Source organism: Megascapheus bottae, chromosome 8 (assembly GCF_031878675.1).
Source record: "Megascapheus bottae isolate mThoBot1 chromosome 8, mThoBot2.hap1, whole genome shotgun sequence".
Classification (NCBI taxonomy): domain Eukaryota; kingdom Metazoa; phylum Chordata; class Mammalia; order Rodentia; family Geomyidae; genus Megascapheus; species Megascapheus bottae.
Window position 1 is genome coordinate 12,068,342 of NC_143516.1, and position 14,942 is coordinate 12,083,283.

General features: G+C 45.2%; 1 protein-coding gene across 1 annotated transcript in view; it reads right to left on the minus strand.

Moving 5' to 3' along the window:
* Window positions 1-14,714, minus strand: part of Sash1 (SAM and SH3 domain containing 1) — a 149,382-nt gene extending 134,668 nt beyond the window's left edge. The window contains exon 1 of the mRNA XM_090337987.1: window positions 14,116-14,714. Coding sequence (XP_090194113.1) covers window positions 14,116-14,235 — 120 coding nt within the window. The 5' untranslated portion in view covers window positions 14,236-14,714. The remainder of the gene's footprint in view (window positions 1-14,115) is intronic.
* Window positions 14,715-14,942: the final 228 nt, after the last annotated feature.

The following is a 14,942-nucleotide window of genomic DNA, read 5'->3' on the forward strand; positions in this document are numbered from 1 at the left end:
TACGAAGGCCAGTCTGTAAATGCATTTACTCTGAATGAATAGTGGAGACCTGAACTTTTTAAAATAAGTGGTCCATTCCATTTTAATTAAAATGTCCAGTAGAGAATCCACTGAGGATAAAACATATAATAAATCATTGCCATTTTCTCCACATCCTCTCCTCAATTTCATCCCTAATCCTCAGCAATCCAGTCCAGGATGGGGGAGAGCCCCCATCTCATATTTTATATTACAGGCATGGTCTGTCTCAACATGGTACATAATCTCTGAGACAAGGAAGCAATGTGGTAACAAGAAAGGTCTCAAGCAGAGATGAAGGTTCTCATCCAGAAATTTCCATCACTTGCTCTCTACCACAATCCTCATCAATAATCATGGTGGTTCTGCTTGGAGTTAAAGGGTGGGTGAGCCTACAGGCACAGCCCTGGGCTCAAGGCTACCACCAGCAGCATTCTTTAAAAACCACGAAGCCCTGCCCTTTAAAATACTGTGCTAGAGTCTCTACCTCCCATCAGCCTCTCTGCTTCACATGGGAAATAAGGTCAGGAAATCGAGACTTCCTCTCCTCCTCCTCTCCCAGCTCTTTCCTGGCTAGTGGTTGAGAGAGGAGAAGACAAAGAGACACACAGTCCTAGCTGGGTGCTGGCAGCTCATGCGCATATCCTAGCTATTCAGGATGCTGAGGTCTGAGTTTTGTGATGCAAATCAATCCTGGGGAGGAAAGTATGAGATTCTTCTATCCAATTAACCAGCAAAATGCTAGAAGTGGAGGTGTAGCTCAAGTGATGCCAGGCCCTGAGTTCAAGCTCCAGAACCAACACGAATGAATGAGCAAATGAATGATAAAAAAAAAACAACAATAAATAATGATTAAAAAGGCACAATCAGCTGGGGCAAAAGCAGGGGGACAGGGACATCAGATGGAGGCCTCGTTTTGATGGGAACATTGCCACATCTTCCCGCTCACTCATGACCTCATAAGTATCACTGGACTCGAATCAAGGAAGCCATATCACATTTCCCGGGCTTTGTCACTCTGGTGACTAAGAACTGCTACATCTACAGTGGCCCCACCCACACCCAATAATAGATTTGTTGAATGGGTTTCTGTGCTGTGAAGCACAGAACACAGAGCCTCAGTGCCTTCTCGATTTTCTTTTTCCTATTGGCCAAGGTGCTGCACCAAACAAAGGGCTAAAACTAGAAAAGGATTGGCTCTGCTTCCACATGCCTCCCCCTCTCCCGGTGGCTCAAAGGAGACCCTCTGAAATAACAAGAATGACAGCCATACTTCTAACCCATGGCTGTGACAGCACAGAGATGGCAACTCTGGTTGAGAAGCAACAGAAATCTATTCAGGAGGCAAGAAGTCAGAAATTTCAGCATGAGCATCCATTCTCATGATACTATAGGGTCCCTGTTTAAAGGGCTTTAAAAGTTAAGTCTTAACCAGGCATGGGGACACACGCCTGTAATCTCAACACTTGAGACTAGGTCAGCTGGATCACTAGTGAGCTTGCTGCCAGCCTAGCTATCTACTGAGATCTTATCTCACAATTAATTAATTAAATTAAATAAATAATATAAATATCTAGGTTTAAAGATGGCATACGAAGTCTCTTTGGTTGTGGGACTTGAACTCTGGACCTGGGCATTGTCCCTGAGCTCTTCAGCTCAAATTACTGCCCTATTCCTTGAGCCACAGCACACATCCAAGGTCAAAGTACTTTATATGCATGTGTACAAATGAAACAATGAAATCTGTTGAAATTGTTTCAAGAAGCCAGAAGGAGGAGGAAATACTGGGAGAGGGTGAGGGAAGGGGTGACACTGCCTAAAAAGAAATGTATTCTTCACTTGACTTATGAAACTATAAACCCCTCTGTATATCATCTTTATAATAACAATTTAAAAGAAGACAAAGCTATGCGCTGGTAGCTTGTGCCTGTAATCCTTGCTACACAGGAGGCTGAGATCTGAGGATCATGGTGAGAAGCCAGCCTGGGCAGGAAAGTCCAGGAGACTCTTATATCCAATTAACCACCCGAAAAATGGAAGTGGCCACGGTGGTGGAAAGTGGTAGAACACTAGCCCTGAGCAAAAGCAGCTTGGGGTCACAAAAAAAAATATTAAAAATTCAAAAGAGAATAATAATAAAATGATAATTTTTTTAAAAAAAGAGAAACAATAAAAAGAAGCAGGAAGGTGAAGATAAGGGATAGGAATAAAGAGAGTGAGGTTCTGTATGCATGTATGTATTACATATGTATATATGTATTTTATGCAAGTATGGAAAAGTTACAATGGAAAACCCCCCCTTATACAACGAATGTAGGCTATCTGCTAAATCCCAAATAAATTGCCTTTTCAAGAAAACTGAAAAAAATTAAAATAACAAATAAACACAACCAATGTCTTTGTGACAGCCAAGTCTTCAAGAAGAATATGCTGGTATATAAAAACATATGACCTCCAACCAAACTCACTGGGAAAGCATAATGGCACTGGCTGGCTGGGCTGGACGCTGCAGGAGGCCTTTTGTTCATCTGCTGAGCTCTGGAGCATCAAGAAATATGGAATGCAGAGCTATGTAGGAATCAGGCAAAGAAGTCTTCCAAAGAATCTGCTGACCACTGAATTTCTCAGTTCCTTTGGTCTATAGAAAAAAATAAATTCTACCCTCTTTATGCTCCCTACAACACCAAAAAGAATAGGTCTAAATGTAAAGGCCCAAGCATAACAGATCACTTAAACACAGCATTAGAACACCAGAAACTGAAGAGTCAAGTGACTATCCAAGAAGGAGTGACTTCCAAGAAAATAATAATTATAATAGGGTGATAACTCACTGTTTTAAAAAGACATGTAGGAAGCAAGGTGTAGTAGTATCATCCCAGCTACTTAGCATGCAAAGGATCACTTAAAATCTACAGTCTGAGACTAGTCCAAGCTACATAGCTGACTTCTATCTCCCATAAATAACTAAATAAATAAATAAATAAGGGTAAGGCTGTGTCCCTGGTTGTACAGCAAGCACCAGTCACAACAAAGCACAGAACCACTCTCGCGGGATTTTTCTCTGTAGGCATAAAGCCTGTTTTGATTCAGCCCCTCATGGGAACACAGAAGGTGGTATGTCATGACCTCCTACTCCTCCCACTTATTTTGCTAAGTCATTTCTCCACCAAAACAACCCAGCAAGCCTCATCAATCACCCCTGCCAAGTACATTGCATAATTCTCCCGCTTTACTTATCACAACCAGCAAATTCAAGATGCAGACCCATCTGTTTTGACTCGCTCAGTTGATGTCTGGCTGATCTGGAAGCACCAGTACTGTATCCCAGTGCCTCTGAGTAACATGCCCTGGATTGTCTTCTTTCTGTGTAAAGACTTGACACAACATACTCAAACTTGTCTGCAAGTCAGTCTGTAGGCATACAAACAATGGATTTGTCTTACCATCCTGATTTTTTTTTAAGCCAAACCTAATTATTATAAAACCAAAGTGCTCTGCAGCTTGAAGAAGAAAATAAAATTCAGGGTTTGATTGCTCAGTATCACAAAAACAGAAAAAGCCAGAAGTGGGGCTGTCACTAAAGTGGTAGAGTGCTAGCCTTGAGCAAAAAAGAAGCTCAGGCACAGTGCCTAGGCCCTGAGTTCAAGCTCTAGGACAGGCAAAAAACAAACAACTACCCAGCTGGGCAGTGATGGCTCACACATGAAATTCTAGCTACATATGAGGCAGACAGCTGAAGAGCTCAGTTTAAAGCTAGCTGGGCAGAGAAGTCCCAGAAACTCATCTCCAATTAACTGCCCAAAAGCTAGGGCAGTGGAGGTGTGGCTCAAATGGTAGAGTACCTTGCCTTGAGCAAAGAAAGGCCAAGAACAGCTCCCAGTCAGAGATTGTCTTTCTTAATACCATGGAAGTGAGCCTTCCTGCTTTCCACAACAGAAAAGCAGACTGGTAGTCCTTCCCCTCAGGCTGTTGAGTTCTGAGCTGGGCACAAGCACAACAGTGGCAGTGTTAAGGAACCAGGTATCAGTGCTTCTTTGCGACCCTTTGGAACAGATAACTCATGGCATCCAATGCCCCAGCAACCTGGCAGCCCGCAATCAAACTGAGAAAAGCCAGACTTCTGGTCACTTTGTGACTTTACTACCACACTTTGCTCAAAGTCTAGCAGAACCCAGGCCCACTGGGTTCTGTGTGTACCCCAGTGTGTACTTTGCAAGGATCTATAATGTCAATGTTTTCCCTTTGCTTTACCAAGAAAACAGGACAAACCTGGAAGCTTGAACTTGAACTCTGCAGAAGCCAAATGCCACGTTCAATTGTTGAATCATGGGGATTGAACTATGAGGAATGAAACAAGGGTGTGTATAAAAGGAAGACATCACTGACTCGTGCCTGTAATCTCAGAAGGCTGAGGTCAGAATGCCAGTCTGGAGCAAAAAAGCTAAGCGAGGGTAAGAAGCCCTGAGTTCAAGCCCAGTACCTATGGGGACAGGAAGATGAAAAGACACCCTCCGATACATAAGAAATTATTCCAAGAGGAATATGACCATTTAGAGCAACACTTCTTAGAACAAGGATGGAATCTTATGTATAAGGAATACACTGCTTCTGTACATCTCCCTTCCTGGTTTCCATGGAAACTCTTCCACTAGAGAAAGCATCCTTCCTCTTAGAGACACAAACTAAGAATGTGTCACCCAGCAAAGTGACTCAGCTGTAGAGAATGTTAATAGGAAGGAGGTGTTAATCCCTGACACTTTGTTCTGTGGAAATACCAACTTGTTCTTTGCTAATACTGAAGTTACACCATGCAGATTTTACTGTACCTTTCATGTATCATTTATGAAACCCTGGTCAATATTTAACACTCACCATGAAGTCTCAGTTTCATAACAATATTCGAATCCAGACAAGCTGCTGCTATGTCTCAGGGGTATGAGGCCCTTTTAAAAAATAAATCACCACATAGGCGCCATGTACCATGTAAGTTCAGGTAACCAACAGGGCAGGCAGAGCACCTGGCCATTCCACAGAAGACATGGCCTCTTAGGACACGTGGTCAGACAGTCTGCAATTAACCATAAGCTATCATCAAATCTGCTTGCAAAATGATTTTATCCCTTCCTGGTCTTTATAGACTTTCCCGAAGATGTCAAACTCTTTGATGTAGACGGAAGGGCATACCTTGCATGTATTTGACTGTTCATCAATTGTCTCAGAGTGGTGAAAGACCAGGAGATGCCTTCAATAAGGAAGGAAAGGACTGACTGCTGAGAAGCCATTCCATTATCAAGTCTGCCTGCCACCATACCTGGACAGCGAGTATCCAAAAGGCAATGTCTAGATTACGTGACCTGATGTGCTGGGAAAGATGTGGCAGCTTGTCTCCAGGAAACCACAACATCCTCATGGGGAATTAATGCTGCCCAATGACACGCATGACAGAACAAAAGGAGCAGCAGGCCTCTGGTGAGAGGTCTGCTAATAGGGAACAGCCTACCACTTCTTCCGGGTCTCATTACCAATACTCCATACCATCCTTTCAGACTCACTCTTAGACCTGAGATATCGCTCAGCGGGAGAGTTCTTATTTCCCCAGCAGGTGTGAGGTCTTGGGTTCAATTTCCAAGGCCACAGAAATGATTCAGGGGCCAGATATTGGTGGCTTATGCCTGTGATTCTAGCTACTCGAGAGGCCAAGTTCTAAAGATCATGGTTGAAAGCTAATCTAGGCAGTAAAGTCCATGAGATGCTTATCTCCAATAAGCCAAAAGGCTGAAAGTGGAGCTCTGGCTCAAGTGGCAGAGTGCTAGTTTTGAGGAAAAATGAAATGAAGTAACAGGGACAGTGCCCAGGCTCTGAGTTCAAGCCCCAAGACTGGTGTGCATGCATGCACTCATGTACACGTACACACACACACACACACACACACACACACACACACACACACATATGTAATTTTTAATTTACTGGCTTACATCTGCCATCCTAGCACCTGGGAGGCTGAGGCCGGAACCTAAGTTCAAGGCCAACCTGGGCTACATAGTGAAAAACCTCATCTCAAATTATGAATTGCTAATTTATCTTTAATTAACCAATAATTGTATACACTTGTAGTTTACAATGTAGCACATTGATTTCAGTATAGACCAACCGTTAATCACTTTAGTTTGTGAGTGAAACGTTGGGCCTAACGGAGATGATGGAGAGCTAATGAGAGAATGTCCAGCACGTGATGCAGGCTCTCCTTCTTCCAAACCCAGTGACAGCCCAGTACCCCAAGCGTCAAAGCTGCTTTTGTTTTTTACAGTGCTGCAACCTGGACCCAAGGCCCTGCATATGCTAGGCAAGCTCTCTGCCACTGAATTATATCCTCAGCCCCCAAAATGGGTGGCCTGACCCATGCCAGTTTAAAATTCCACAGCGGTGTCTCATTGAGCTTGCAGACAGATGTGCAGTCATGTGCACTCCCAGAGCAATGCCTGCTTGCTCCCGGTGCCCTCCCTCCCATCTCTGGTCTCTTCCCTCTTTCCCCTCCTCCTCACCTCCCAGAAAACTCCTATTCACCCTGCTAGGAACAAATCCAAAGGTTTTAATCTGTATGGGCAGAAGCATGAAGTACAGATGTTTTTCTTGCAAAAGTAAGTCTTTCTAGAAACATGCACAATTGCCCCATCTACCTGCAGGGCATATGTTCCTAGACCCCGGTAGACACCTAGACCTTATATATACTATACTCTTCCTATACAATAGTCTGTGCAGTTTACCAGTAGGCATGGTAGGTAACTAACATCCAATTATAAAATAACAATATAGTACAATAAGAGTGATGTGAATGAGTTCTCTTGAAATACATCATTGGGCTGTAGAATTTAGTAATCTCAGCATATGAGTTTTTATTTTTCCTAGTAAGTCTAGAATCTCTACCTTCTAGAAGCACTTTGTAGCTTCCCTTTGGCCTAACCCAAATGCCAGTATCACTCCCCTTGTACTTTGAAGCCATTATTAAGTCAAATAAAAGTTACCAGAATATAAGCACTGACAGTAGATCTAACCGCCACCATGGTGCTAAGTAACTAACAGGAGGGTGGGGCATATGTGTACACACTGAACAATAGGAAGATGCAAATCCTGTGTAAGACCTGAATCATATTACCATGCTATTCAGAGGCACATCATTCATACTTACTAATTATACTGGCCATGGTGATTCATGAATGTAATCCTAGCAACTCAGAAGAATCTCCAGGCCAGCATAGACTGGGTTAAACCTAGGCTATACACACACACACACACACCAGGCATCAATGGCTCATCTCTATAATCCTAGCTACTCAGGAGGCTGAGATCTGAGGACTGAGGCCCAAGGCCAGCTTGGGCAGGAAAATCTAAGAGACTTTTATCTCCAATTAATCAGCAGAAAACCAGAAGTAGAGCTGTGGTTCAAAGTGGTAGAGCACTAGTCTTGAGCAAAAGAGGACAGTGCCCAGACCCTGAGTTCAAGCCCCACGACTGACCAAAAAAAAAAAAAAAAATCAAGGACTGGGATATAGCTCAGTGGTAGAGCACTTGCCTGGCTTGGGCAAAGGTAGGATCCCAGCACCTTGATTGATTGATTGATTGATCAATAAAACATAGGAATTATTTATGTCTAGAACCTTCCATTTGATATTTTCAGACTAAAATTTACTGTAGGTAACTGAAACCTCAGTATGTGAAGCCAAAGTTAAACAAGTACTATGGTGCCAAGAATACTTAGCTCAGTCACTAACAAAAGCATAGCTTAAAGAACAGAAGTACTACATAAATGTAGACAAATGAATTATAAAACAGCAAGGGGAAAAAAGCCAACAACTAGAAGTTAAATTTGAGGAAATAACACAGAATGCAGATCTCAGCTGATATGTTTACTAACTTTATAATTCATGTTCAAATCTCAGCTGTCCAACTAGAAGGATCAGCTAGGTGACACTGGTGGCTCAAACCCTAGATACTCAGAAAACTAAGATCTAAGGCTGCCAGTTCAAAGCCAGCCTGAACAGGAAGAAAGCCTAGAGGCTCTCCAATTAACCACCAAAAAGCTGGACGTGGAGCTGTGGCTCATGTGGTAGAGTGTTAGCCTTCAGGGAAAAAGCTCAAAGACAGTGCCCAAGGCCTGAGTTCAAGCCCCTTGTACCCACACAAAAAAGACTCCAGTACTGCCCCAGCCAGCCCCCACCCCACAGCTACGTTCCACCCTCAAAAGGTGGAGCCAACAATCCCAAACTAAGACATCAGAAGAAGAGGGAGGGGTTCTCTCAGCAGAAGCAAAGGGGTGAGGAGATAGAAAATCTCAGGTGAAATGGGAGAGGAAATACAGGAAAAGTCATTTGGGCTAAGTCTCTCCTTAGGCAGGAAAAGATCTGGCTACCCAAGCAAGGTCTAAGAAAGCACTAGCGTTGGCTTTGACAAAGAACTACTCATCAGGACCCAGGGGTTCAGGTCCACACCGGTCCTGTTCTTGAGCCCTTGGATTCTTCCTCCTTCAGAAACAGGGCCAGGGCTCATTTCCAGGGAATCTTCAGACTCCTGCCCCCATTTCATCCCCAGACACCTCACTTACAAACCCCTAAACCGTTCAGCAGGCTAAAAGGAACACAAAACTGGGGTGAAGTCAGAATATTTGAAACAGGTTCACATGAAGATTCCAACACAGAAATTAAGTCATTAGTTCACAGGCTTAAGACACCTCCCAAGAGATACGCAAATTAACTGCTTTCAAGGGAGTTCGAATTTTAAAAGCTCCCTGGGGATCCCCAAAGCATCTCCCCTCCCCCACAGTTTGGTCTAACAAAGGGTGAAATTTTTAATTTTTCATTTGTCCTGGTTTGGTTGTTTTTTAAGGGGGAGGGGAATAGACTGGACTAAACAGCGAGACTAAGAATTTTTTTTTTCCAATAGCTTTGGTGGGAGAAAGCAGCAGTGGAGTCTGTGGATATTTACTAAGCATTGCTGAGAAATAAGCAGAAACTGTAAAACAGCAGGGAACAGGTTTTGGGGAGGTGCCTCTTGAAAGATCCCAGGAACACCCCACACCCACAAACCTCCTTCCCAGTCAGAGAGTAGTTTTCAAAGCCTGGCTCAGCTTTAAAGGCCCCCAGACTCTGGATGCAGCAGCTGACATGATGTTTGAAAGTCACAATTTGCCATTTAGATAATCAGACCCACAAAAAAGAAAAAAATCAACTGCCTATCTACCCATATCTGATCATTACAACAATTCCTACTCTTAAAAACTACTACCCAGGTTGGGAATATGGCTAGTGGAAGGGTGCTTGCTTAGCATGCATGAAGCTCAGGGTTTGATTGCTCAGTATCACAAAAACAGAAAAAGCCAGAAGTGGGGCTGTCACTAAAGTGGTAGAGTGCTAGCCTTGAGCAAAAAAGAAGCTCAGGCACAGTGCCTAGGCCCTGAGTTCAAGCTCTAGGACAGGCAAAAAACAAACAACTACCCAGCTGGGCAGTGATGGCTCACACATGAAATTCTAGCTACATATGAGGCAGACAGCTGAAGAGCTCAGTTTAAAGCTAGCTAGGCAGAGAAGTCCCAGAAACTCATCTCCAATTAACTGCCCAAAAGCTAGGGCAGTGGAGGTGTGGCTCAAATGGTAGAGTACCTTGCCTTGAGCAAAGAAAGGCCAAGAACAGCTCCCAGTCAGCACCAAAAATAAACTAACCCCCCCCTCCCCCCCCCACTTCCAGGCACGCAGTAAGAAATCAGGGAGTATTATTATCTCACAGGGCTTTAAGTAATCTTGCATTTCTCAGCAGACATGGGGAAGGGGCATGCTCTGAAAGTCCACTGTACATTTCACAAGAATATCAGGCCATGACTTCTTGTCATCATGCAGGCCATGTCATCATTTCACCATTTACCATTATTGCTTGGAAACACCAGGATTTTCATTTGTAGGATGAAATTTGTCCAGACATTACTCTTTACCTGAGCAGAATTTTATATCATCATTGCTTTGTTTTTCCGACAGTACCAGGACTTAAACTCATTGCCTAGGCACTGCCCCTTAGTTTTCTTTCTCAACTCCACTTCGATCTTTTTGGTGGTTAATTTGATGAGTATCATAGACTTTCTTGCCTGAACTGACTTTGAACTGTGATCCTCAGATCTCAACCTTCTGAGTAGCTAGAATTATAGGTATGAGTCATAAGGTACCCAGCCCAGAATACTGTTTTGATGTGACTCCTCCATTTAACAAGTAAATGGTTTTGTTTTCCTTTCTCAGTCAACAAAAATCACATTGTCAGCAATGAATACCTCCAAGGACTCACAATCCAGTATTTTTCTAAGCTGGTTTTCCCTTCATTCACTATCTATTTACATATTGGCTTATTTGCATTTATCTATTCCAGGACTGCTTAAACATTTTCAAGCTTTAAATTATGTTATTATTTCTTCTCTAAATAAGCACTTTGTTAACAATTATCTGAAAGCAACTATTGGTTGCTTAACTGTGCAAGGAATGAATTAATTTAAATGCAAAATGTGTTCTGATGAACTTGAACAGCCATCCTTTATTTACTGAGATCTTGGGGTGGGGAGGAAGAGAGGAAAACCTGAGGGGAACTCCCTTCCCTGTGCCCACAAGTCCCAGGGGACCCACCTCCTATCTCCCAGTCCACACTGCCTTCAGAGGAAACTCTGCTCCTAAACCTGAAAACTCTCTGACTTCTGAAGGACTGAAAGAAATTTGATTTTTACACTTAGAAGAATAAAAAAAAAAAAAAAAAAAAGGCTGGGAATGTGGTTTAGTGGCAGAGTGCTTTCCTAGCATGCATGAAATCCTGGGTTGGATTCCTTAGTATCATATAAACTGAAAAAGCCTGAAGTGGCACTGTGGCTCTAGTGGTAGAGTGCTAGCCTTGAGCAAAAGAAGCTCAGGGACAGTGTCACAGTGCCTAGGCCCTGAGTTCAAGCCCCAAGACTGTCAAAAATAAATTTAAAAAAAAATAAATAAATAGGGGAAAAAAGAGCCAGGCATAGGCATTGTAATCTGGATGGAAGTTTGAAGCCAGCTTAGGTAGAAATGTCTGTGACACTCTTATCTTCAATTAACTACTGCCATAAAACTGTAAGTAGCTTGGTGCTGGTGGACTTAAGCTTGTAATCCTAGATACTCTAGAGGCTGAGATCTGAGGACTGAAGTCCAAAAGCCAGCCTGGGCAGGAAAATCTGAGACTCTTATCCCCAATTAACCAGCAGACAACCAGAAGTGGAGCTGTGGTTCTAAGTGGTAGAACACTAGTCTTGAGCAAAAGAGCCCAGGGACAGTGCCCAGGGCCCTGAGTTCAAGCCCCAAGACACTGTAAATATATGCATGACTCAAGTGGTAGAGCTCCAGCCTAGAATAGAAAAAGTCAATGGAAAGCCAATGCCTTTAAGTTCAAGTGCATTAAATATTTTATATTACAAACAAAATACTAAAGTAACAAGTTTGCCTAGAATCTTTGTGAAGTATGAAATTTGGATTGTCATTACTTTCTCATGTCCAATATAGGGAAAAAAATGTTTCTAATCATGTTTTACCTTAAAAACAAAACAAAACAAAAACAACAAAAAAAAATGGATGTGGCCAGGAATTTGACCTAGTGGTAGAGTGCTTGCCTAGCATGCAGGTTCTATTCCTCAGTAACACATACATAGGGAAAAAATATATGTGTGTGTGTGTGTGTGTGTGGTGCTGTGGCTCAAGTGGTAGAGTCCTAACCTTGAAACGGCTCAAGAAACTCAGGCCCTGAGGTCAATCCCCAGGACTGGCCAAAAAAAAACAAAAACAAAAATGGAGGCAGTCAAATTTCTCCTGTTAGTGTGATTGTTAAGGGTGGCTTATCAGGGCCTGCATCTGACTCCTGTCTGGGAGGAGACATCAAAGGGACATGACTCTATCACTATCTCTTTGTTTAGGCTGATAGATCCCATACTGTAAAACACAAAATGAAGAAAATGATGTGGGGTTTTGATCTAGTCTTCCAAAGATGCAGCTTTTATAAGTTCCTCCCTTCTCGGCCGGTACCTTAGACTCACACACGCACAGGGGTAAGCCATTCTTTCTGCTCATGGGACCAATATCAAGTTCACAAGGAAACCTAGTTTGTCTAAAGACTGGAGGAATCTGCTTGGGACTTTCTGCCGTCTCTCCTGCCACGCTCAGCTTGTTATTAGCTAGGTAAGAAAGACATAGCTTCCGGTTCTCCTGCAACTGCCCTTTGAATAACAAGTTGGAACTTCTAGAACCCCACCTCAGCTTTTCACTCAGCCAAGGAACACTCTGCCACAATCTGCCAAGGAAGGGAAAGCAAATATTCAGAAAGTGTCACCAGCCAACCCTCCTCCCCTAAACAACCCTCTGCCCAGCTTTTACTTCAGCCAGACTCCAGGCAGCCCTCCTAAGAGATGCAATGGGATGTGATCAAAAGCAAGCTTCAGTGATTGAAAATGTACAGAGCAGGACCTCAATAAGAAACATGATAAGCTTCTGGCTGATACACTTCAAAGACAAGTCTGTCACTTCAAAATAAATGTCTATTAAATTCTGCTGGGACTTCAGTTAAGAGTCTTACTCATCTGAAACGTGAAAGACAATATAAAAACAAAAGCTTTGAATCCAAAATATACACTGAGTGTGTAGTTCCTGGTTCTCAGTACAGTAATAATTATAAGAAAGGACATGGGAAAATGAAATCACAGGGAGTTTAAGATGCCTAGTAAGATGCGAGAAGATTCTACGTACCGAAAAATCCTAGAAACAGAGCAGCCTTAAGGAATTACCTCTTCTCCAGACACTCATCAAGGTAACTAGTGCTCAGAAAACACAAGAAGTTTCCTTCCCCTTCTTTTTCATATGGTGATAGTAGGAAAACAGAGGGCGGAACAACTTGACCAAGGTAAGGCAGACGACCAACTGACCCAGGCTAAGTCACTTCAAAGCCCCATGGCTTAATTGCCAAGCTCAAACTTGTACACTATTATTCCCAAGGAAGAGATGCTTTCTCCTCCTACTCAAAGGAAAAGCTAAGTAAAATCTAGAAAATGTCCAGCGATCTCCACATAAATCTGGGAATTCCAAATGTCTACAGTTAAGTTCTTTTTCCAAACGTAGATTTTAAACGTGAATTAATAACCGTGATTCTCGCCAACCTGCCCAACACCCTCAAGGTATTACACTGAGCAGGTTTAAACTTCCCTCTCCACAATTACCAACTGCTTTCCAGAATTACGCTCCTGTCACGCCGGCGCTTTTCATTAAGTCGACGTTTCAAAACCCTTGACAGCACAAATAAGCGTCCTATTGTTTTTCACCCTGAACATAAAACAAACACCCTGTAATTGCTACCAAATGGAAAAAGTGTGAACAGAGTCAACATTCTGGCGATTCTGAGTAAGGAAATGGTTCTTTTCTTCTCCTGGGCACACACACAGGGCAAATGGGAACGAGATAAAGATCAAGGCCAGAAGCCTCTCCCAGATCCCACTGCTAACTCAAGAATTTAACTTACACGGCCTATTTCATCTCGCCTCTGTGTGTGTGTGTGTGTGTGTGTGTGTGTGTGTGTGTGTGTGTGTGTGCCAGTCCTAGGGGAGCGGGGGAGCTTGAACTCAGGGCCTGGATGCTGTCCCTCAGCTTTTTTGGCTCAAGGCTGGCGCTCCACCACCGAGGCCTCAGCTCCACTTCTGGCCTTTTGGTGGCTAACTGGAGATCGGGAGAGTCTCCAGCGACTCTTTCCCCGGCTGGCTTCGAACCGTGATTCTCAGATCTCAGCCTCCTGAGTACATAATCCTAGAGGCCAGAGCGAAGGGCGTCGTCTTGCTTTGTCCATCCCAACCTCCCGGCAGGTGTCTGGGATTAAACTGTTGCACCTCACACCCGATTGTTTTAAAAAATAAGGTGTCTAGGACGCGCCCGGCGGCTGTAACAGTTTCCTTGGTTTGAATTAACCCCCTAAGTTCTGGAACCAGACGAGGACGGCTCAGCGGAGAGACAGGCTGCCCGGCGCCCAGGAGGGAGCCCGCAGCCCCCGGCCCGCCGTCCCCAGGTGGCTCACCAGGATGCCCATCACGTCGGTCCAGAGTCGGGAGAACGCGTCCGCCGTGCCGGTTTCCGCCTCCGGCCCGGGCTCGGGCTCCGGCGCCGGCCCAGCAGCTCCCGCGTCTTCCTCCTCCATGGCCGCGTCCCGCGCGCAGGCCGTGCGTCCGGGTCTCCCCCGCAGCACCCTCGCCCCACACCCGCGCACGGCTGCCAGGGGCGCAGGGTCCCTTCCCGCGGCGTCACCGAGCCGGGCCCCCGCGTCGCATCCCGGGACACAACCGGAGCAGCCCGTGCGTGGGTGAGGGGTGTGTGTTCCCCCCCTCCCCGCAGGATCCCCGCACTCAGGCTCCGCGCGCGCGGACGGCGCGATTCTGACAAGTCCCGAAAACTTTCCCAACGCGCCGCGACGCAGCCACAGCGCGGCCGAGCCCGCACCACTGCGCGCGGCGGCGGCGGGGAGCTCGCCCAGCCCCGGCCGCCGGGAATCGGACCGCCCAGGCGTTGCTTCCGGTGACGGGGACTGGCGGGGGGTGGCACGCGACGCCCTGGGGCTGGCAGGGATGGGCAGGGTCCAGCTGCGGGGGTGGAGACGCCCCGGGGGCCGGGGACGCGAACCTCGGGACCCCTGGCTTCGGAATGAGCTCGCCCAGCTCTCGGGACTCCTTCCCCGCCCTCCAGCTACAAAAGGTGCTGGGAAGTCTGGCCGCGCACTGGAGGAGCCGCGGGTCCCGGGACGAATCGCGCCCTTGGCCACCTCGCCAGGCACAAAGTTAATCGTTAAGCCGTCGCTGAGTGTCCAGGCCATCCACACCCGCGGAAGGCAGCGACCCAAAGAATTACCAC